This window comes from Diabrotica virgifera, chromosome 9 (genome assembly GCF_917563875.1).
Source record: "Diabrotica virgifera virgifera chromosome 9, PGI_DIABVI_V3a".
NCBI lineage: Eukaryota > Metazoa > Arthropoda > Insecta > Coleoptera > Chrysomelidae > Diabrotica > Diabrotica virgifera.
In genome coordinates, this window is record NC_065451.1 from 42,198,381 (window position 1) to 42,222,533 (window position 24,153).

At 32.9% G+C, this 24,153-nt stretch overlaps 1 protein-coding gene across 4 annotated transcripts in view; it reads left to right on the forward strand.

The window, feature by feature from the left end:
* LOC126892724 (probable multidrug resistance-associated protein lethal(2)03659) overlaps nucleotides 1–24,153 on the forward strand; it is a 117,936-nt gene that overhangs the window by 23,686 nt on the left and 70,097 nt on the right. For 3 of the 4 annotated variants that reach the window (XM_050662363.1, XM_050662362.1, XM_050662361.1), the window contains exons 2-3: nucleotides 1,430–1,534; nucleotides 19,054–19,284. In XM_050662363.1, coding sequence (XP_050518320.1) covers nucleotides 1,449–1,534; nucleotides 19,054–19,284 — 317 coding nt within the window. In that variant the 5' untranslated portion in view covers nucleotides 1,430–1,448. Of the gene's footprint in view, nucleotides 1–1,429; nucleotides 1,535–19,053; nucleotides 19,285–24,153 lie in introns of those variants that run through there. The other variant, XM_050662364.1, reaches the window with a different exon arrangement.

A 24,153-nucleotide genomic window follows, 5' to 3' on the forward strand; every position in this document is an offset into this window, starting at 1 on the left:
ACTGCAAAATACACTTATTTAATATTTTTGAAAAATATATCGAATGGTACCAAACGCGACCCCCCACGGAGGTGGGGTGGGGGGTTACTTTAAAATCTTAAATGGGAGCCCCCATTTTTTATTGCAGATTTGAATTCTCTGCATAAAAATAAGCAACTTTTATTCGAAACATTTTTTCGAATTATGGATAGATGGCGCTATATTCGGAAAAAACGATTAATGGAAATGGAAAATTAAATTAAAAAATGGCAAGCGCCCGCTAAAATGGAAAATTTTACTTAACTTTTTTTGGTTTTAGGACCTAATAATCACAACCCAATAGGTCCCCAAAGCGCTCGAGTGACTGCACATTTAGCATACTTTGCTCCCCTACCATACGTCATCGGCAAAGACGAGTACGATTTTAATGCAGTTTTCTTGCAAGCACTTTTAGAGGTTTATTTTGTTTATCTTCAAACTAATACCATTCTATTCTGTTCTATTCTATTCTATTCTATTCTATTCTATTCTATTCTATTCTATTCTATTCTATTCTATTCTATTCTATTCTATTCTATTCTATTCTATTCTATTCTATTCTATTCTATTCTATTCTATTCTATTCTATTCTATTCTATTCTATTCTATTCTATTCTATTCTATTCTATTCTATTCTATTCTACTCTATTCTATTCTATTCTATTCTATTCTATTCTATTCTATTCTATTCTATTCTATTCGAGATCTGTGCCATTTAGCCTCTTTGTTAGATTTCTGTGCAGCTATTTTCGTCTATTATATTAAGTTTTATATTTCCACTTGCAAGCATGCTCGTTCGATAAGATGTTTGCTTACTTGATAAGTTGCTCACTAGGATGTCGTATTTTTCCAATTTTTTTTATAATGCCGGATCGTGGTTTCCATGCCATTTGAGTCTCCTCTGGTTTACTTCTTGTTGGTGGACAGGTTCTTTGGAAAGTTGCTTGCCTTCCTTTGTTTGCATTTCGGACGCGACTCCATTCGGTTTCTTTACTTAGTTCTTCGTCGTCAGTCTAATATTCTATATCTTCATTGTACCTACTGTTGTTTTTCTTCCCCTATTTTCTTTTGTAGTGTATCTATATGGATTTTCATTTGTTGAATGAATGTTGAATGTTGTTGAATATAGTGCCTGGACTATTCCAGGCCATATATTCCATAAAATATTTACCTAACAGTTTAACTATTTATTTGTGAATATAAAACTTTTGTACTTTATCACTGTAGAATTTTAATTTTGCAAGTAAAAACTTTTAAACTTGAGTAACAATTGGTTTATAATTATCACCTTAATTACTGTAATTATGGCTTAATTCATTGCTATCGATAAGATGTGATGTTTACTTGTCGACAGCCACATGAACACTAACAATATTTACATAGAACAAATTTATGTAATGTGTATCTTTAGTTGCAGCTAAAATTATAAAATGGAGGAAGTTAAAGTTGGTGGGGTTCCAGAGAAAAAGCTGAATCCAAAAGATAGGTCAAATTTTATTTCTCGTTTATTTTTCTGGTAAGTAAACTTTAAAAACAAAATATGTTTAGTATTTAATTGTTTTATTTTGGGAATTCATCCTATTTTAATAAATAGATGCGATTATTTCATTCATAGGAGATTATGACCTGATTGATTTTCATTCAATAGACAGCTACAGAAATAAAAATTAAACTGAATGTTTTTTAATGATTTTAACTTCCAATCGTATAGTAAGATATTTGATCACGTGTTTAATTCTGTCCAATCAGATTAAAATTATACTGAGAATTATCTACTGTAGAAAATTACCAATAGAATTTTTTTAAGTAGATTGTTTCTGTTTAATGGCAACCAGTTTCCTAGTTTTGACAACTGTCACATTTCAGAAAATATCCATAATAATATACGTATAAAAAATAATCTTACGAATATCACACGACAGTAAGAATAAATAAGAAAATAATGCTTCATTTTTACTCAAATTTGTTGTCATTGGGCAATAGCCACTGGAGCCCTCGTGTCTATTACCAGACAATAAATTTTCGAAAAACTTTCTCATTATTTTCAATTTATTCTCACTCTCTTGTGATATTATACCCGATTATTTCATTTAAAGGAGATTCTGACCAATAGAAAGCTACAGAAATCTAAATTAAATCGATAATTTGTGATAATTACCCGTCGTCAAGTATATTACGTCAGATGCCCTTCGTTGCTACGAAAAAATACATTCAGTGACATTAATCACAATTAATGTTTTAAAAATTATAAAAGTGATGACTCTCAACCGTGAAATATTTATAACAACTGTGTGTTTAATTGTACTAATTTGTAGTTACATAAATAAATTACAATAAAATTTTGGTTTTGAACAGTTTTATTCATGAAATAATCACAACAAATTGCACTCGATCTCTAAAATTAATATAGAATTTTTGCCCTCGTGACACTTTGAAATAATTTCACTCGCCTTTGGCTCGTGAAATTAAAACTGTCAAATTGACACTCGGGAAAAATTAAATAATTTTAGAGCTGTTGTGCAATTACTACTGATAATTTTTGATAATTTCCCGTCGTCAAGTATATTACGTCAGATGCCCTTCGTTGCTATGAAAAAATACATTCAGTGACACTAATGACAATTAATATTTTAAAAATTATAAAAGTGATGACTTTCAACTATCAAATATTTATAAGAACTGTGTGTTTAATTGTACTAATTTGTACTTATAAATAAATTACAATACAATTTTGATTTTGAACAGTTTTATTCATGAGATAATCGCAACAAATTGCACTCGATCTCTAAAATTAATACAGAATTTTTGCCCTCGTGACACTTTGACACTTGACACTCTGTCAAAGTGTCACTCGGGAAAAATTCAATAATTTTAGAGCTCTTGTGCAATTACTACTGATAATCTTTCAGTCAATAATTTTTCATTCAGCCATTCGATCTGTTCACCTTTTCGTTTATTATCATGCAATGAATCTTACAACCTTCGTTTGTTTTAATATGGCGGACCTCCTTCCCTTGATCATTAACCCTCGTAAGGCGCTGCTTAGATTATTAGGTAAATAACGGCGCGGGGTGCATTTGCACCCCATCTGTATATTAATTTTTTTATATGTGAACGTCGGGGAAATTGATTTGAAAAATAATTAGGACTTTTTTATTATACCATGAAACATAATTTTACAAACAAATTACTCATTTCTTCTTTAAAAAAATTATTATCGTTGCAAGACAAACACATGAAATTTTCCACAGAGTGAGCAACACGAAGTTTTTACACTCAATACAGTTATGACGGGACTTTCGGCCTTTTTTCTCTGACATAAGTAACACCGACCCGTGTTGAGCTGCCCCCCCACTTGCAAAAATTAAAAAACAAATAGCGCTGATTTATGAGCTATTTATGAGCCCTCATATTCCGCAAATTAAAAATTAATTTTGAGCTCGTTCCACTAAGCTGGAATTTAATATTTTAGTTTAGCTCGTTCCACTACTTAAAAATAGTGAATCGATCTTTACGGCAGAATTACGAGCTAGTTATGAGCTCTCGAAGTGATATAGTTTAAATTTTTGAGCTTATCCCCTTCACCCCAAACAACCCTTTAATTGATTTAACTTAAGAAAAACATGCTGAGAAAAATTAAAATTTATCGTATCGCGGATATAATTCGTATAGCTGATATATTCTAAGAATAAGCTCTTAAATCACGCCCATTTCAATTATTGAGCTACAACCCCTTCGTAAGAAAACCACCCCATCTTCCCGGCTTAAGACAGGGTTGTACTTAAAATGAATTCAATTTATTTTTTGGCCACCTATCGTTTAGTAATATATGAGCTCCCAAAATACACGCATTTAGATCATTAAATTGCAATTTCTTTTGTATAGTGCACTTAATGAAAGTAAAAATAAACTATTACCTTCAATTTCGGTGAACCTTCATCGATTTTTACGGAAATTGGTGAGTGGTTAGAGGATACCTCAAGAAATAAAGGTGACAGAGTGCCACCTTGCGCTTTTACTCTGAGGGTGGATACCACCCTTTCTCTGGGTCGAAAATTATTTTATTCAAAATAACTGCAAAAATCGATAGAAGGACAAATTGTAAGCAAAATTTGTTATATAAAGTTATTAAAATAAATCAATACTTTTTGAGTTATTAAAGATCAAATATTTTAATTTTTCGTCAAAAAAATGCATGCTTTAAAGCGGTTTTATAAGTTATAGTATAAGAGCTGTGAGACATTTTTGAGTAGGTATTTTAGGCAACCTGAAAATTTTTCAGGTGACTCTTCCATGATAGCCTAATACAAAAATGCCGGTCTGGCTGGAGGGTAGCGGTTATTTTCCCCAAAAATCCCCCCCAAAGTTAAAAAAAGGGTAAAAATTGTTATTACAAAAAATATCATTGACGTGACTTTAAAGTAAATTTAAATATTCAAATATAAAGAAAATAAACAGGCCAGGCGATTTGAGGGCGATTTTAACTCTGCAAGATACTTGCATGGGCGCCCCAGGATTATTATCAGGGGATGCATCTGAACTTCAGAAGATTTCATCTGAATCTGTACATACTATTAACGAGTATAAAATATACAACTATACATGCAAAGCTATGTACATTCCTTCAGGACAGGGAAGTACAATTATTATTTTGACAGGGTATTTTTTAATATTAAAAATAAATATTCTACAAAGACAGGTTTTTTTTGGTGAAATTTTCCAACTGCCATGTGATCGAACAAATTACGCGTGCATATAAATGAAAAGCGCTATAGGTAAACAGGAGTGTGAGAAAGAGCGTATACCGATAGCTGTTTGCGTCCTCTGTTGTACCTGAGCGAGTCCGTTCGCTCGAGAAAAATCACGTGACCTGGCGATCCCATGTTGTTGTGCCTCGAAACGTCAGAGTAATTATTATATATTATAGTTTTTTAAGTAACTTTTTCTTAATTAAAGGAAAATAATACGTACTATACAATAGATTTTGCAAATATAATAGAAAAAGACAGATTTATTATTATAAAGATATAGGTAGAAAAGTATAAAAGTATAAACTAAATTGATTCTGTGTCCGAATCTTGTACTTCTTCTTCAAACTCCTCATCTGAGCTTAAATATTCACTGTCTTCTTCTTCGTCAGACTCCCCTCGAGACTCAGATTCCTGTTCTACATGATCTGTAAATAGTTGTAATATGTATTTAGAATTAATTAAAAATTAATTAGCGATAATTTAATTGAATTACTACGTATTCTCTGTCCTTTTATACGGAGTCGAAGCCTGGAGAATCACGGGCTCATCTGAAGATAGACTTGCCATTGTTGAGATGTGGTGTTATCGAATAATGTAAAAAATATCATGGACGCAACACGTAACAAACACGGAAACATTAATAAAGATAAAAAGTCAAAAAAATACTCACCACTATGAAGGAAGGAAAAATGAGCTACTTTGGTCATATACTAAGAAATAAAAAACATGATGTAATTTATAATATAAGGAAAAGTATTAAGTATTAGTTATACATTAATTTTTAATTAATTCTAAATACATATTTACAACTATTTACAGATCAGGTAGAAGAGGAATCTGAGTCTCGAGGGGAGTCTGACGAAGAAGAAGAGAATGAATATTTATTTTGGCTCATCTTTCTTTCCTTTATAGTGTTGAGTATTTCTTTTGCCTTTTTCATCTTTCTTAATGTTTCCGTGTTTGTTACGTGCTGTGTTCATGATATTTTTTACATTATTCAATAACAGCACATCTCAACAATGGCAAGTCTTTCTTCAGATGCGCCCGTGATTGTCCAGGCTTCGACTCCGTATAAAAGGACAGAGAATACGTAGTAATTCAATTAAATTATCGCTAATTAATTTTTAATTAATTCTAAATACATATTACAACTATTTACAGATCATGTAGAACAGGAATCTGAGTCTCGAGGGGAGTCTGACGAAGAAGAAGACAGTGAATATTTAAGCACAGATGAGGAATTTGAAGAACAAGTACAAGATTCGGACACAGAATTAATTTAGTTTATACTTTTATACTTTTCTACCTATATATTTATAATAATAAATCTGTCTTTTTCTATCATATTTGCAAAATCTATTGTATAGTACGTATTATTTTCCTTTAATTAAGAAAAAGTTACTTAAAAAACTATAATATATAATAATTACTCTAACGTTTCGAGACACAACAACATGGGATCGCCAGGTCACGTGATTTTTCTAGAGCGAACGGACTCGCTCAGGTACAACAGAGAACGCAAACAGCTATCGGTATACGCTCTTTCTCACACTGCTGCTTACCTATAGCGCTTTTCATTTATATGTACGCGTAATTTGTTTGATCACATGGCAGTTGGAAAATTTCACCAAAAAAAATTCTGTCTTTTTTAGAATATTTATTTTTGATATTAAAAAAATACCCTGTCAAAATAATAATTGTACTTCCCTGTCCGGAAGGAATGTGCATAGCGTTGCATGTATAGTTGTATATTTTATACTCGTTAATAGTATGTACAGATTCAGATGAAATCTTCTGAAGTTCAGATGCATCCCCTGAAAATAATCCTGGGGCGCCCATGCAAGTATCTTGCAGAGTTAAAATCGCCCTCAAATCGCCTGGCCTGTTTATTTTCTTTATATTCGAATATTTAAATTTACTTTAAAGTCACGTCAATGATATTTTTTGTAATAACAATTTTTACCCTTTTTTTTAACTTTGGGGGGGATGTTTGGGGAAAATAACCGCTACCCTCCAGCCAGACCGGCATTTTTGTATTAGGCTATCATGGAAGAGTCACCTGAAAAATTTTCAGGTTGCCTAAAATACCTACTCAAAAATGTCTCACAGCTCTTGGACCATTATCATTACCAAAATTGAAGCTTTGAAAAACCTTTTATTATTAATTAAAAGTGAGTTATAGATAATTGAATGTATTTTTTTTCGGCGAGTACTCAAATATTATTACTCAAGCCTAATTAACTGGAAAACGATGCATTTTATAAAATATAAATATTTAATATACGCTTGTCAAAGTACTCAGCCACACTTAACAAGTGAGTTACTGACGAAGTTGATTTCATCCAATTTAAGCAAGTTACAATGAAAATAAGACGACCCTTTATAATTTTTTAGGAAATAGTGAAAAATAAAACATACGCCATTTCAAAAAAAAATTAAAAATTTTTAGTAATCTGTATAAGATTTTCTTTACTTTAGCATAAGTAATGACCCTAAATATTTTGACCGATTTAGAATGCATATTTTCAAAAAAGTATGCATTTATTACCGATTTAAAAGAATCAAGATTTTTCAAATTTTCGTAAATTATTTTCTTTTGTTAATATCTACAACAATACTAGATACACGTAAAAAATGATAGAGAACGAAATTTGAGTTTTTTTTAGCAAAGATTTTACTTGTCTTTTTATTTCTGTATGAATCAAAATAATCAAGATAGAAACGTTTAAGGTCCGGTTTCATCAACAACAAATACATCAATGAAAAAGTTATTCCTAAAATAAAATTAATTAGACGTTTATATTTTTATTTTGTTTCAATATAATTTTAATAATCTAATAGGCCTGGATCCCGCGTACCAAAAAAGGTTGATTAATAGCAAGCTGAAAATTTGTTAATAACTTAACGGTGTCTAGTCGGACTAACTTTGATGTACGGGAAGACTGGAACAGGGGAAGTTTTAATTGTGGAACAGTTTATAATTTCAGATAACGAAAACGTACTATGTATTTTGTGGGACAAAACATCCAATTGATTTGTTACCCTTTCATTAAATTCTCATGCAAAAATCAGACTGCTATTAATAACCATTATGATTCCTCTCATTTGACATGTTCTTCGTGTTCCACTCATTAAAATGCCCAGTTGGTGATAAACACCAGTCTGATTTTTACATGAGAGTTTAATGAAATGGTATCAAATTAATTGGAAGTTCTGTCCGACAAAATACATGGAACGTTTTCGTAGTCTAACTTTCCAAATTTTTAACCTGTTCCACAGTTAAAACTTCCCCTGTTCCAGCGTTCCCTTACATCAAAGTTTGTCCGACTAGACACCATTAAGCTCTTAAGAAATTTTCACCTTCTATTAATCAACTTTTTTTCGTACTTAGGATCCAGGTCTATAAGGTTAAACTGACGAATTTACTTTTTTATAATATTTACAGCGAGATTAACTTACCAATTTACTCGAAATATAAATATTTATTTAATAAATAAAATAGGTCTTATTTGACGTTACGAAAATGGATAAATGTCATTTTATTGGTCGAATAATTTTTATAATAGAATAAACTACTATCGTTTTTTGTAGTTGGTGAAACCGGCCATCAGCCTAAATTTTACTGCGAGAACAATGTAACCGGATCCCTTTAACCTAATATCCTAAAAAATAAAGTAATTGAAAGATTAAATGTAATACAGTTTTATAATTTTTTAAAGTACCTTTTAATTATCAATCGTAAAAATTAACGGAGTTATTCCAAAAAGAAACAATAACATTTTTTTGGAAAATTGTTGGAGTAAAATATGATGCTATCAACTTCTTCTGGAGTTCATTTGATAGGTATTTCTAAGTACTTTGACAAGTATTTAGTAAATATATGTTATAAACAGCAAAGACACACAGCAAGCTATAAATGACAGAGGAGTAATACACCTCACCCAAGAATAGGATTTTGAACGCCTTGGCGTAAGCTGTAACCCCTAAGAGATTGTATTGATTGTAATGCTTAATGAACGAATAAATGAATGAATGAATGATATAAAAAAATGAATAACCATTTTCAATTTCGTTGCAAAACGAAAATACAGCCGAACCATATTCCAGTCCAATCAGAGAGTGCTGCAAGCACCTCCACCGGTTTCGAAACTTATTAGTCTCTCATCAGGAGGCACATATGCTGCTCTCCCTGATCCAACCAAAACAAACCCTAGCGTGCAGTCCCGAATTGCAACGAACGAAATGGTATAGATGCCCTAGCGGCAACTGCTAGCAAAAGACTAAGTTTTCACTCTAATGGCATATAACATATCCCACCAGAATGAAAACAATGGGAACCTTCTCTGGTTACACCTCCGAGGCTTCTACAATTTGCAAGCCATACGGATGCTGAGACTAAGGAAGATGAGGGAATTCTACAATTTACAATTCACGTCACATCTGCTCAGCGCGGTCAAATTCCAACGAGACTGGTTCCCTTCATACTCCACACAGAGTAAATGTAAATCAAAAATGAATAACCATTTTCAATTTCGTTGCAAAACGAAATTTACTCTGTGTGGAGTATGAAGGGAACCAGTCTCGTTGGAATTTGACCGCGCTGAGCAGATGTGACGTGAATTGTAAATTGTAGAATTCCCTCATCTTCCTTAGTCTCAGCATCCGTATGGCTTGCAAATTGTAGAAGCCTCGGAGGTGTAACCAGAGAAGGTTCCCATTGTTTTCATTCTGGTGGGATATGTTATATGCCATTAGAGTGAAAACTTAGTCTTTTGCTAGCAGTTGCCACTAGGGCATCTATGCCATTTCGTTCGTTGCAATTCGGGACTGCACGCTGGGGTTTGTTTTGGTTGGATCAGGGACAGCAGCATATGTGCCTCCTGATGAGAGACTAATAAGTTTCGAAACCGGTAGAGGTGCTTGCAGCACTCTCTGATTGGACTGGAATATGGTTCGGCTGTATTTTCGTTTTGCAACGAAATTGAAAATGGTTATTCATTTTTGATTTACATTTACTCTGTGTGGAGTATGAAGGGAACCAGTCTCGTTGGAATTTGACCGCGCTGAGCAGATGTGACGTGAATTGTAAATTGTAGAATTCCCTCATCTTCCTTGGTCTCAGCATCCGTATGGCTTGCAAATTGTAGAAGCCTCGGAGGTGTAACCAGAGAAGGTTCCCATTGTTTTCATTCTGGTGGGATATGTTATATGCCATTAGAGTGAAAACTTAGTCTTTTGCTAGCAGTTGCCGCTAGGGCATCTATGCCATTTCGTTCGTTGCAATTCGGAACTGCACGCTGGGGTTTGTTTTGGTTGGATCAGGGAGAGCAGCATATGTGCCTCCTGATGAGAGACTAATAAGTTTCGAAACCGGTAGAGGTGCTTGCAGCACTCTCTGATTGGACTGGAATATGGTTCGGCTGTATTTTCGTTTTGCAACGAAATTGAAAATGGTTATTCATTTTTGATTTACATTTACTCTGTGTGGAGTATGAAGGGAACCAGTCTCGTTGGAATTTGACCGCGCTGAGTAGATGTGACGTGAATTGTAAATTGTAGAATTCCCTCATCTTCCTTGGTGTCAGCATCCGTATGGCTTGCAAATTGTAGAAGCCTCGGAGGTGTAACCAGAGAAGGTTCCCATTGTTTTCATTCTGGTGGGATATGTTATATGCCATTAGAGTGAAAACTTAGTCGAATGATATAAAATGTATCGTTTTCCCGTTATTTAGGCTTGGGTCCTTAGATTTAAGTATTTGCAGAAAGAAAATATACATTCACTTACTTATAACTTACTTTAAATTAATATTAAAAGGTTTTTCAAGTAAGTCATTTATTATATTTTTATTAGCTTCAAATTTGGTAATAAAAACATTTTGTAAAAGCTTACAGTTTTTGAGTTATTTATGAAAAATCGCTTTAAAGCATGCATTTTGTTACGAAAAATTAAAGTCTTTGATCTTTTAACTCAAAAAGTATTGATTTATTTTAATAACTTTATATAACAAATTCTGCTTATAATTTATCCTTCTATCGATTTTTGAAGTTATTTTTAATAAAGTAATTTTCGCCCCCGAGAACGGGTGGTATCCACCCTCGTGGTAAAAGCACAAGATGACACCATGTCACTTTTATTTCTTGAGGTATCCTCTAACCAGCATTTGATAGTGTGGAGTGTGGAACACTGGGCACTGGGCAGTAAAGAATTCCCTACAAAACAACAGAATAGACTACAGATATACCGACTTAATTACAAATATATATAATAAGGCAACAACAACTATTAAGCTAATGGAACAAATGGAGCCTATTAAAATAAACCGAGGAGTAAGACAAGGAGATACCATCTCGCCCAAGCTATTCAACCAAGCGCTAGAAGATGTGTTCAAACAACTGCACTGGGATGGCTTGGGTATAAACATAAACGGGCAATATCCGAATCACTAACGATATGCTGATAATATTGTATTAATAGCAGAAAGAAGTGAAGAATTACAAAGAATGATGGAAGAACTAGATAGAGAATTGAGAAAGATAGGACTGAAGATGAATTACAGTAAAACAAAAACCATGACCAATCAACAAGAAGAACTAGTAATTACAGTGGCACAAACAAGAATAGAACAAGTAAAAGAGTACATATATCTAGGACAAATCATTAGATTAAATAAAGAAAATCAGACCGAAGAAATAAAGAGAAGGATAATATTGGCCTAGGCATCACTCGGAAAACTGTCTTATATTCTAAAGAACAGAAAATACCCGCAATACCTAAAAACAAGAGTCTTCAGTCAATGTATACTCCCTGTTTTACTATATGGCTCTCAAACATGGACGTTTACAAAAGAGAATATGGAAAAAATAGCAAAGACGGAAAGAGCCATGGAAAGACAAATGCTGAACATTAAACTATCAGACAGGAAAAGAAACGAATGGATCCGTAACAAAACAAAAGTTAAAGATGTCTCTACCCAAGTAGCAAAGCTTAAATGGAAGTTCGCCGGACACACCCTACGGCAGAAGGATGAAAGATGGACTAAGATAATTCTACATTGGAGACCGTGGAACCACAAACGAAAAAGGGGAAGGCCACAGATGCGATGGTCAGATGACCTGAAGAAACACACTGGGTCAAAATGGATGCAAATTGTCCAAGATAGAGAGGCATGGAAGAAGGAAGAGGAGGCCTATATCCAAGGATGGATGTTTAGGGCTGATTAGATAGATAGATCCTCTAACCACTCACCAATTTTCGTAAAAATTGATGAAGGTTCACCGAAATAGAGGTAATAGTTTATTTTTACCTTCAGTGACTGCACTATACAAAATAAATTGCAATTTAATGATCTAAATGTATGTATTTTGGGAGCTCATAAATAATTAAACGATATGTAGTCGCCAGAAAATAAATTGAATTCATTTTAAGTACAACTCTCTCTTAAGCCGGGAAGATGGGGTGGTTTTCTTGCGAAGGGGTTGTAGCTCAATAATCGAAATGCGCGTAATTTAAGAGCTTATTCTTAGAATATACCTGTGGTTCAAAGGAAAAGGGGCATAAGTCACCTAGTTAGTCATTTTTAGGATTTGCCAATATTAGCAAAAGAGTAAATAGAAGCTATGCGCGAACTAAATATTTCAAAATAACAATATATATAAAGCCTTTCTAACCAGAGTAAGGATGATTTATTAATTAATCTTTTTTTGTGATATTTGTGTAATATTGTACTTTTTGAATTATTATTATTTTTTATTAGTTTTGTGACATATGTCTCTTTTCCAAATTATAAAACAGGTAACACATTATTGTTATGCATACTTAAGCCCCTTTGTATTGTCAGTGGGTAAATAAAAGAGAGGTTTCTTTAATTATTTATTTGGAAATTTTGTTTAGGATATTATTGAAACATATCGTCCGAATCACAAACGTAATCTGCATCACTGACATTGTTGCCGTCTGGTTAATTTTCATAAAATGCATGGCATTCTGAATCTATTAAATTCAAAATACTTAGTAAATCTTTCTTTTTTTCTCTGCTTATGCTGAAGAGCTCAAGGGTCCGGTGTTGCACCTTTCGGGTTGCAATGGACCCTTCGATTTTTCCCTTTGGCAAAATGAAATGCACTTAAATGGTTCTTCTTGTTTTAGGGATGTTTTGTACTTAACAATGCCTTCATCAGTGCCATATGAAATCAATCTAATATCGTGCCACACAAATTTACTTCCATTTATATCAAAATGTCTTAGTTGAAGTGGCCCTTTTAAAAGTTTGTAAAAGTTCAAAAAGTCACATGTGGTTGTGGTTTTTCCATGAACACAATTATTGGATTTTGAGATGTGAATTTGGGATTCATTTTTATACTTAAATATTATACAAAGGTATATAAAATTTTGCTGACTTCTAAGGAACTATCAAAAATAATAGTCTACTATTTAAAAATGAACAATGTGTCCTTCTTCCAAAATAAATTAATATGTAATAAAATACTTTTGGCACTAAAATACTGACAACCACAAAAGTCGCAAAGTAGACTATGAAAACCCTTTACGTAAGCTATCTGTTACATACAAAGTAATTTATTTTAAACTCATTTCTGTAATTAATCCCCGAAAAGATAAGGAACAAAAATATAATACTCAGGTTAAGCAATACAATACCAGTGGTCTGCTTAATCACAAAATAGATTAGGTATGTTACAGCTATCCATTACAAAGAAATTTAAACTCATTTCTTTAGTCAATCGCCGAACAGATAATTAAATCCACACAAATAATACACTATTATAATGTAGTGTTTGAAAGATAAAATTAATGAAAATGTCAAAATCTCAAAAAAGTGCACTTCGTGATAATTACCTCTAATAGGACGATATCAAGAAGATGGTTACAGGGTTTTAGAAAAAATATTAACAATAGAGGAAATAAGAACACATACTTAAGCATCTATAAAAAGTGTGTAGATATGTGTAGATGACGTGTGGCAAAGAAGGAACATTTAAAATAGTTAAAATATGTATGTGCACCCAGTTACCATCTTCAATACTTTTAGATTTATTAACAGTTGGTATTTGTTCTCCTACAAGAAAGTTACTGCTTGAAGAAGTGCCTGAAAAGAAGTAAACCAAACACTTTAACAGTATAGCTAATAATTAGGTACGCTGGTCCACATTAGAGTCCTTAATTTCCTATACAAAGAATAATACAACTTTTATTATTTCATTTAAGGGGAATAAAGGCGCAAAAAGTCGCCTGTCAAAATTTTCAATGTGTTTTAAATATATTCATTTTTTTGCATCCTGAGAAAACTAATAAGTATTTTTGAAACATTTAAACGCAGAACGAAAGACTACGTTATTGCCTAGGGCCAAATATGGCAAAAGTTATGTTGTATTAACCTGCTTATTGTGATGCATTTTCCAACAACAAAACGTAATATCTGTCTGCTTCTATTAGACTGAGACATTTTCAACGATATTATTTATTAAATTTTCACTTAAATAGCTGTATTATTTACACAAAGGTATAAAATAAACACATAAAAACACTTTAAACAACGTCAACCGTAAGAAGCGCCTGTGAGTTCTGAGCTGTTCTGTAGCGCATTCCAGAACTAAGTCGACAAGATGCCTTATTCCAAAACTAAAACCCTGCGCTGCGTGCCATTTAATAGGCGTAATTTAAGTCGAGTCCCTGTTCTTTATTGGTGTAGATAAAATATTGACTCATGCCTAATTTTTGAATGGCCCTAATGAATAAATGCATTACATTTTTCAGACATGTGACCTTTTACCAAATAGAATATTTAAAATAATTTTCGTTAAACCGTTTTGACGATTTCAAGAAAAAATGTGACTCATGCCCCTTTTCCTTGGAACCACAGATATAAGCTATACGAATTATATCCGCGATACGATAAATTTTAATTTTTCTCAGCATGTTTCTCTTAAGTGTTCTCTTTAAATCAATTAAAGGGTTGTTTGGGGATGAGCTCAAAAATCTAAGCTATATCATTTCGAGAGCTCATAAATAGCTCGTAATTCTGCAGCAAAGATCGATTCAACATCCCTATTTTTAAGTCACAGCCCCCCCACTAAAATATTAAATTCCTGCTCAGTGGAACGAGCTCAAAATGTTTGACTTGCGAAATATGAGAGCTCATAAATAGCTCATAAATCAGCGCTACTTGTTTTTTAATTTTTACAAGTGGGGGGGGGGGGGGGCAGCTCAACACGGGTGTAACACCGACTTTGTCCTATAACTCTGTTAGTTCCAGGTGGAACATCAGAAACGTCCAATTCAGGATACAAAATTTTCATCACTTGTACCCTACCGTCATTTTTCTAAAAAAAAAAAACAAGTAACCGCAAAGAGTTTTAAATGCTGTAATGTGTGGAATGCGTTTGGAATTGAATTTAATGCGAATAAAAAATGGACAAAAATATTAAAAAAGATAGTTGATAAAAACGAGGTCTGGGTGCAGCTGCACCCCCCACCGCCTTACGAAGGTTAAAGGAAAATTCCTATTTTTACGATTTTACTTGGGGCAGCGGGACCTGGGACAGGCTCTTGTCCGGTCCTGCGTCCCGTCCCACAGCTATTTTTGCAGCAATTGAATATCTGTATATTTTTTTCTGAGTATATTTTGTTTTGGCTAGTTTATTGCCTAGTATGAGATGCGGCCTATTATGTTCCACTTGTGTGTTTCTGAGCACCGTGCGATTCTAGCATCTTGTAGTTATCGTTTTCAAGCATTCTATCAGGTACCTATTAATAATAAGTGGGATGATCGGTTTGGAGAGGTCCCATTTTGCTAATCAACTATTTTCAATGGGAAATAAGCCTCAATTTTATCAAAAAAATGAATTTGTTAACAAAAAATGAATGGGTTGCATGTGTGACTCCATACTATTGTAGTAAAGAAAAGAGAGACGTTCTCACAAACAATTATTAACAATTTATTAACGTTTCGACGCCCAAGTCGGGTAGTACCGATCTTACCAATCGTGATATTATTTTTTTTTCTATTGACTTTCTCTTTTAGTATGGGTAACCACATCCTAAACTGCATTCTACCGAGGAATTTGCGACACAATTGGTTTCACTTAGCATAATTAGAGCCGCTTCTTTGATTTTTCTCTTTTTACTATCTGATTCTTTCAGGACTATACTTGAATCTCTCCACTGAATTCTATGTTCATTATCCCATGAGTGTTGACATATTTGAGATCTATGAAATTCTCTATTTTTAATATAAGACTCATATACACTTATTCTAACGTTTAATAGTCTTGATGTTTCATCTAAAAAAAATTGTTCGCATTCACAAGGTATTTTATAAACACAATTCTTTGTTCATTTTTGTTCATTGTTAGGTTTAGTTTTAGATAGAATAGATCTCAATGTGTTTGTTGTTTTGAATTTTGTTGAAATGTTGAATTTATTTCCTATTATTTTAAGTTTCTCCGATAGTCCTTTTATAATAGGTATTGCTATTTTCCTCGTATTATTTCTTGTGGATGTAATAGGATCCGTTCTACGTTGTTCTGTTCTATTCGATCCAATCTTGACAATTCCTTATTTATAAATGATAAAGGATAATCATTTTTTAATAAAACAGATGTTAACAATTGGTTTTCTTCTTACAATGAATTTTCGTTAGAACAAGTAATTTTGGCTCTATCATATAAGGATTTAATGATTCTCTTTTTAACGTTGATGTTGTGATTTGATTTGTAATTGGGATATGTTGGTGTGTGTTTGTTTTCTATACACTTGATTCTCAGATCCAGTATCCCTCTTTGAGACTAAAACATCGAGGAAAGGCAGAGTATTATTATTTTCCTTTTCCATTGTAAATTTTATTGTTTCTTCTTGATCGTTTATAATATTTAGGAATGATATTATAATAAATGCCACCGTTGCATTTGGTTGTCTTTTTAAAGACAGATCACATGCTATGATTTTTTGTGGCGGATATTTTTGAGTTGGGTTGATTTCATGTAATCAAATGAAATATCTTTTAGTAAAGTCGTCCCAGGAACGCAACTCATCAATATTGGCAATATCATTTGAAGAATTTTTTTACTAAGCAACACATTTTTGTTTAGTTTCGTATTATTTTTTATTTTGACAACGACATCCGACTTGGGCGTCGAGACGTTAATAAAATCATTTTTTGATAAAATTGTGGCTTATTTCCGATTGAAAATAGTTGATTATAAAAATGCCACAAGGAAATAGCTTCAGAACCCATTTTGCTAGCTAGTTCCCGGTGAAGAACCTTTCCTATTGAGCCATGGCCTTCTTTATAATCAGTTCCCACAAACGCCTGGAAGCTCGTGTAAAATATTGTATGGTTTCTTGAACTTGACACACATATCAGAATTTACCGTTTTGGACCTAAGGATCTATAATAATTTGTTTTGTCTAGTTATTGCCTAGTATGAGATCTGGTCTATTATGTGCCACTTGGTCTGTGAGCATAGTGCGATCACAGTAGCTTGTAGTTATCGTTTTTTAAGAATTCTGTTAGGTACATATTGAGTTACGTTTGGAGAGGTCCCATTTTTCTAGATAGTTCTTGGTGATGAACCTTTCCCATTGTCATGGCGTTCTTTATAATCAGTTCCCACAAGAGGTGGGGCAGGGTGGAGGGATTCCTGCTTACATGAGTTAATCATCCTCGCCCCCAATGAATTACACCACCCGAATGCCTTTCTCAAGGGGTGAGCAAGTCTCTCAGGCTGGATTAATCACTATTACTTGCTCTCGTATGGTTTAACTAGACCCAAACTCAGACATCCAAAGTGAAAGTTATCCTTCAACACCAAATTGTTCTATATGGTCCATATAATGTTCAGAAAAAGTCACACCATTCTGATCGTCGGGTTTGGGGAGGGGAGGTGGGGGGGGGGGGGGATTTGTAGTTTTTTACGTTTTTCGTCAAAATTTCTAAAACTATTCGGTTTAGCATGAACAACCTTTTGTACAAAAATATTCTACATTAAATTTGAAATAAAAAAGGTCCTATGGATAATCCTTCTAAAATGAACGGTTCCAAAGTTACGGAGATAGTATAGTATAATTGGTCCAAAAAAAGGACTAACCCAGACATCCAAAGTTTTCCTCCAACACAAAATTGTTCTATATGATCCACATATTGTTCAGTAAAAATTTACACCATTTGGAGCGTCCGGTTTGGGGGGGGGGGAGATAGGGGAGAAATCGGTAAATTAGTAGTTGTTTTACGTTTTTCGGCAATATTTCTAAAACTATGCTTTAGCGTAAATTATGTTCTATACAGAAATGTTCTACATAAAATTTGAAACAAAAAAAGTCCAATACATAATTGTTATTAAATCAACGGTTCCAAAGTTACGAAGGGTGAAATGTGGAGGTTTTCGATACTTTTTATATATCTTGGGCAATTTATAATATTATTACTGATGAAAGAAATTTTCTTTAACAGGATTGTGTTTTTTTAAATAAAATTTGCTATTTCAGTGGCCGATGGTATGTTAGTGATAAGCCCTTGAAAAACGTCAACCTCACCACCCAAAAATCATCATCAATTGCCCAAATAATATAAAAAGTATCTAAAACCTCCAATTTTACCTTCCGTAACACTGGAACCGTTGATTTTATAACAATTATGTATTGGACCTTTTTTGTTTTAAATTTTATGTTAAACATTTGTGTATAGAACAAAATTTACGCTAAAGCATAGTTTTAGAAATATTGACGAAAAACGTAAAACAACTACTAATTTATCGACTTCTCCCCCAACTCCCCCCCAAACCGGACACTCAAAATGGTGTAACTTTTTACTGAACAATATGTGGACCATATAGAACAATTTGGTGTTGGAGAAAAACTTCTACTTTGGATGTCTGGGTTTTTTTTGGACCAATTACACTATACTACCTCCGTAACTTTGGAACCGTTCATTTTAGAAGGATTATGCATAGAGCCTGTTATTTCAAATTTAATGTAGAACATTTTTGTATAGAAGGTTGTTCATGCTAAACCGCATAGTTTTAGAAATATTGACGAAAAAACTAAAAACTACGAATTTGCCGATTTCTCCGCCTTTTGCCCCCAAACCCGACGCTCAAAATGGTGTGAATTTTTTCTCAACATTATGTGGACCATATAGAACAATTTGGTGTTGGAAGATAACTTTCACTTTGGATGTCTGGGTTATGCCATTATTTGGATCAATTGTATCATACTACTTGCTTAATATTAAATTAAAGTATTTACTTAAAATTTGTTATTTTATTACAGTTACTTACTTCCTTACTTTGTCAAAGGTTACAAACGAGAACTAACCGAAGATGATATGTACAGACATCGAAGTGAGCACGATTCTAGCAAGCTAGGACAAAGGCTGGAGGAAAGGTGGATCAAACACGTAGCTAAAAATAAGAATCCTGCATTTTGGAAAGTGTTAATGGGAACGTTTTTTTGGGAAATATTCGGTCAGGACATTCTTGTTATATTATGTGAAGCAGTAAGGTAAGTGAAGTTCTGACAAAAAATAATTCAAATTATTTATTTATTATACACTCACCGGCAGAGAAAACGGGCATCCCAAAAAATGGGTCATTTTTAATGTCTTGTATTTCCTAAACCTGATGGCCGATTTAAGTAACTTTTTTAATATGTTTTAGCCTCATTCTTTATCAATACCGCTGTAATAAAATTGTTGCTAGACAGGTACATTGTCATTGTATACAGGGTGTACGAATCAAACTGTGTTTTTTTCTCAAATTTTGGAACACCCTGTGGAATGTTCTAGCTTTTATAAAATACTGAAATCATAACCAAACTATAGCCTCAGGTTTTCTTAACATTCTGTTTTTTGATTCATTCGCTTATGTTGGATAATAAAAAAGTTAAGCACTTTAACAACTAGCCCTGTTTTTCGTTAATACAGGGTGTTTTTAAATAAGTACGGCAAACTTTAAGGGGTAATTCTGCATGATAAAATAATGACAGTTTGCTTTATAAACGTATGCCCGCAAATGCATCGTTTCCGAGATAGGGGGTGTTGAAATTGTTCTTACAAACTGACGATTTATTTATTTCTCTAAAACGGTTTGTGATATGCAAATGAAATTTGGTAGATTTTAGAAGGTAGTTATTGCGCATTTTTTGGCATACAATTAAGAATCTTATATTCACCATTGGCGTGCATACGGGTATAAATATTTTAGATATATCCCGTATGCACGCCAATGGTGAACATAAAATTCTTAATTGTATGTCAAAAAATGCACAATAACTAGCTCTTAAAATCTACCAAATTTCATTTGCATATCACAAACCGTTTTAGAGCAATAAATAAATCGTCAGTTTGTAAGAACAATTTCAACACCCCCTATCTCAGAAACTAAGTATTTGCGGGCATAAGCATATAAAGCAAACTGTCATTATTTTATCATGCAGAATTACCCCTTAAAGCTTGCTGTACTTATTGAAAAACACCCTGTATTGACGAAAAACAGGGGTAGTTGTTAAAGTGCCTAACTTTTTTATTAGCCAACATAAGCGAATGAATAAAAAAACAGAATGTTAAGAAAATCTGTGGCTATAGTTGGGTTTTAATTTTAGTATTTTATAAAAGCTAGAACATTCCACAGGGTGTTCCAAAGTTTGAGAAAAAAATACAGTTTGATTCGTACACCCTGTATACAATGACAATGTACCTGTCTAGCAACAATATTATTACAGCGATATTGATAAAGAGTAAGGCTATAACATATTAAAAAAATTACTTAAATCGGACATCAGGTTTAGGAAATACAAGACATTAAAAATGACCCATTTTTTGGGGTGCCCGTTTTCTCTGCCGGTGAGTGTAGGTTTTTGCACTTTTAGATTTGCATTTTTTCACCATTACTTGTATAATTTAATTTAAACTTTAAGGTATTATCCTCTTTCTTTTTTTTTAATTCCATATTCTATCAAAGTTGGAAATCACCATGGATATGCGGACCCTGTTGACTCCCGCTCTAAATAATCCTGCACTACTGCATTCGAACCATTCCTTCAAGTTCTTAAGCCAGGATATTCTTAGTCTTCCCATGTAACGGTTCGATACGTTACGAAATTATTTTTGAATTTTTGAATTATTTTTATAATTACTTCTCTTGATCTCTAGATTAATTTCTCTAATTTTCTCGTAGTCAACTATTTGCGTGACATCACACTTCTGGGTACGAAACGCACTATACGCCACCTAGTGGTGAAGATGACTTCACGTTCTGAGATAAATTTGACATTTCCTTGTGGGAGAAGCCAAGTTCGCTGACCACTTGATTTGTGAGCCCGGAATAGGTAGGTCGAAGTACCCAAAATGGCGAAATCTTTCTCATAAGTAATAAGCCTTTAATGGGAAATAAAGTTCCCTAGAATCCCCCCAATAATCCATCCAGTGTTTTCTAGAGGGAAAACAGTAATGGAGAACTGAAAGGTCCGGTAAATAAATACATATTTTTTTTGACATAAAAAGGTTAATGACATTGCATGTTACATTATTTTTACATCTAATAAAATATTTCTTCCAGTTCAATCTTCCTAGTAAATGTATTAGTTGAATTTAGTATCTTTTAATCAGTTCAATATCTATAGATATTATTAACTCAGAGAAAATTCTAATAGTTTTAATTTTTGGTGATACTAAAATTTTTCCAACATCATTGATCATATCTATTCTGTATTTAAATCCCAAATCCACATGTCTGTAATTAGAAATTATTAGATAAATTCTTGTCAAGGTCAAATGTTGTCAAGACTTCAATAATTCAGTAATTCTTTTGTGTGTAGCTAATGACCCTTTTTACATTATTGTTTTTCCTAAAAACACTTTTTCGTACACTTTTAAATTGAAACTAAGACTGGGTATCTGGGTAAATATTTGTTTTAGCCTTTTGGGGAAATAATATACTTAACACAACATGGGAAGTCATAGACCCTCACCCACCTGAGAGGAACCTATTCCGGCTCCAGTCAGTCAACCTGGGAGCAAGCTGGAGCGTTCCAGCTCCATTTTCTCTCTTTTACACCTGGACCTACAGGAGGTATAGTTTTGCACCACCATGGTGTTCATTTTCCGGTATGCGGCAGCAACCTTTTGACAACTCGGTTGGGATTGTTTAGGAACAATCAGTTTGGTGATATTAGTAACTATTGTGTTTTTATATCTCAGACGTTTTGGTTTAATGCACTTTGTTTATTAATTACTTTTTTCAGATTTAGCTTACCTTTGTTTTTTGTATATAACATATTTTTATATCAATGTATTAGGTTCCCAAACTTATTTACGATCTACGGTAAATTACTTGTGCACAAGGAATAAGCCCAGAAATTTTTTTTAGTCCAGGTTTTTATATTTTATTGTTAATTTAGGTCGATTTCATGTCAATATGTAAATTTAGTTTGTATTAGTTGCTTGCTTCCCAAATATTTCGTTGTTCATTTGCTTTTCTTCATTTGTTCGGTTAATTAGGTGTTTATCTTAACTTCAATTTATTTCACATTCATTTGTATATTTAACTTTGCTTAACTCATTTTCTTGTATTTTCTTTAGTCGTGCTTGTGCCTGCTGAATTACACATTTTTCATATTTGTCGGTTTTTAATTTAGTTGTACGTAGCAAGCGTACTATAACCATTTGGTAAAAGTCTCATGTGAGTTGTACCCTATAATATATAAGTAAGAGGTATTTTAATTTTGTTAACAGGTAACATTTTTGTTGTTATCTTGGATATAATAGAGTAAACCATAACTTTTGTCATGTTAGAGTCACTTATATTCAATTTGGTTTAACTCCGAGATTGTTAAAAATCTAGTAGTTATTTTTAATAAATAATTATTTATTTTGTATATAATTTCTTCTTATTCCTTTATATTTACATTTACTTATTGATTTAATATACTTTACAGCAGTATAAGATACCTGAGAAAGAGATCAAAGATCATTTCCTGGTGCCCATGGTTTGTTTGGTTTATTCAATTTGTTCTTAATTAGCAAGTATATTCATCTTTACTCCTTTTCAGTACATTATTCTTATCTTAATATTTCGATTCTTAGTCATCATCCCTATCTACTTTGAGCTACCGTCTTTGACAGGCATGCAAATTAGCCGTATCTATCCTTGAGTGTCAAGTTGTCGTTCTCTTGCATTTATCGCCAGCATAACTCCAATCATTTGCCTCTGTCGATTTATATATCTATTATCAGTCCATGTATCTCTTCATCTTTGCATCTTCCTCTACTAATACTACTGCAAAAGTAGTATTTTCATTACATCGGCTTGTCAACGTAGAAGCCCCACTTTTTTGTTCCATTAGTTACATCTAGAATCTTTCTTATTTCTACTTCTGTTGGAGTTTATTCTTCTCTTTACTTTCACTCCAACAGAAGTTGTCTTTTTTGTTACACCCACATTTCGCTTTTCTCGGATTTTCCCTTGCATAATAAGTTGTAATAATGAGTATTTGTCCCCTTTCACTAAGCACGTATCCAAATTTTCGTAGTTAATATATTATATCCGCTTCATTTCATATGCTTCTATTTACTTCCACGTTTACATTATTTGAATACACGATATTCGTAGCATTCTTTTGTAACACCAAAATTCAAGGGCTGTCAACTTATTCAGATCCGGCGGGTGTAATTTCCTCACCAAAATAATCTTTTACCTAAAGTTACTTTTTTAGTTTTTACTAAAGGCATGCAAGATAATTATTTATCTACCTACTATAAAATTACAGTAGGTAAACTATAATAAAATAACTAATTAATTAATTATAGTATTTTCTTTTTAGTCACAATTGGAATTTTTGACAGAATGGAATGTTTAATAGAAAGTAATCGCTGGTATTTGAAAATTTATTTTTTATAAAGTGAAAGTTTTAAAAAGTAAAGAAGTGTTCTAGAGGTGTAATAAAACAACTTGTAGTGCGAAAATATTTACTATTGGTGCAAATTTTACAATATCTAGAAGTAGCCTACAACATAATCATGAACCACATCGTCAGAAGATAGATCGGAAAATTGTTTCTAACTTTTGTAAACGTAAAGCCGAAGAGAATATTACTGAAAAACCAGCAAAAATTATACACCAAGAGCTTGCAGCTAATTTGCCTGAAACAAATCTACGATTGATGTCAGTTACATAAGAAAAAATATATTATATAATTATCGACGAAAAATGATGCCTGGTCGACTTCCTTCCAATATTGATAAGGTTCAAGAATTTGTGAAGAAGTGTGCTTAAAAAACAACCAAGGGGGAAAATTGTCTCTTTATAAACTGTATCAAAAGTAAGATAATTGTGAAACAAATATAAGACTTTTAGCCACATTGAATTTTATAGA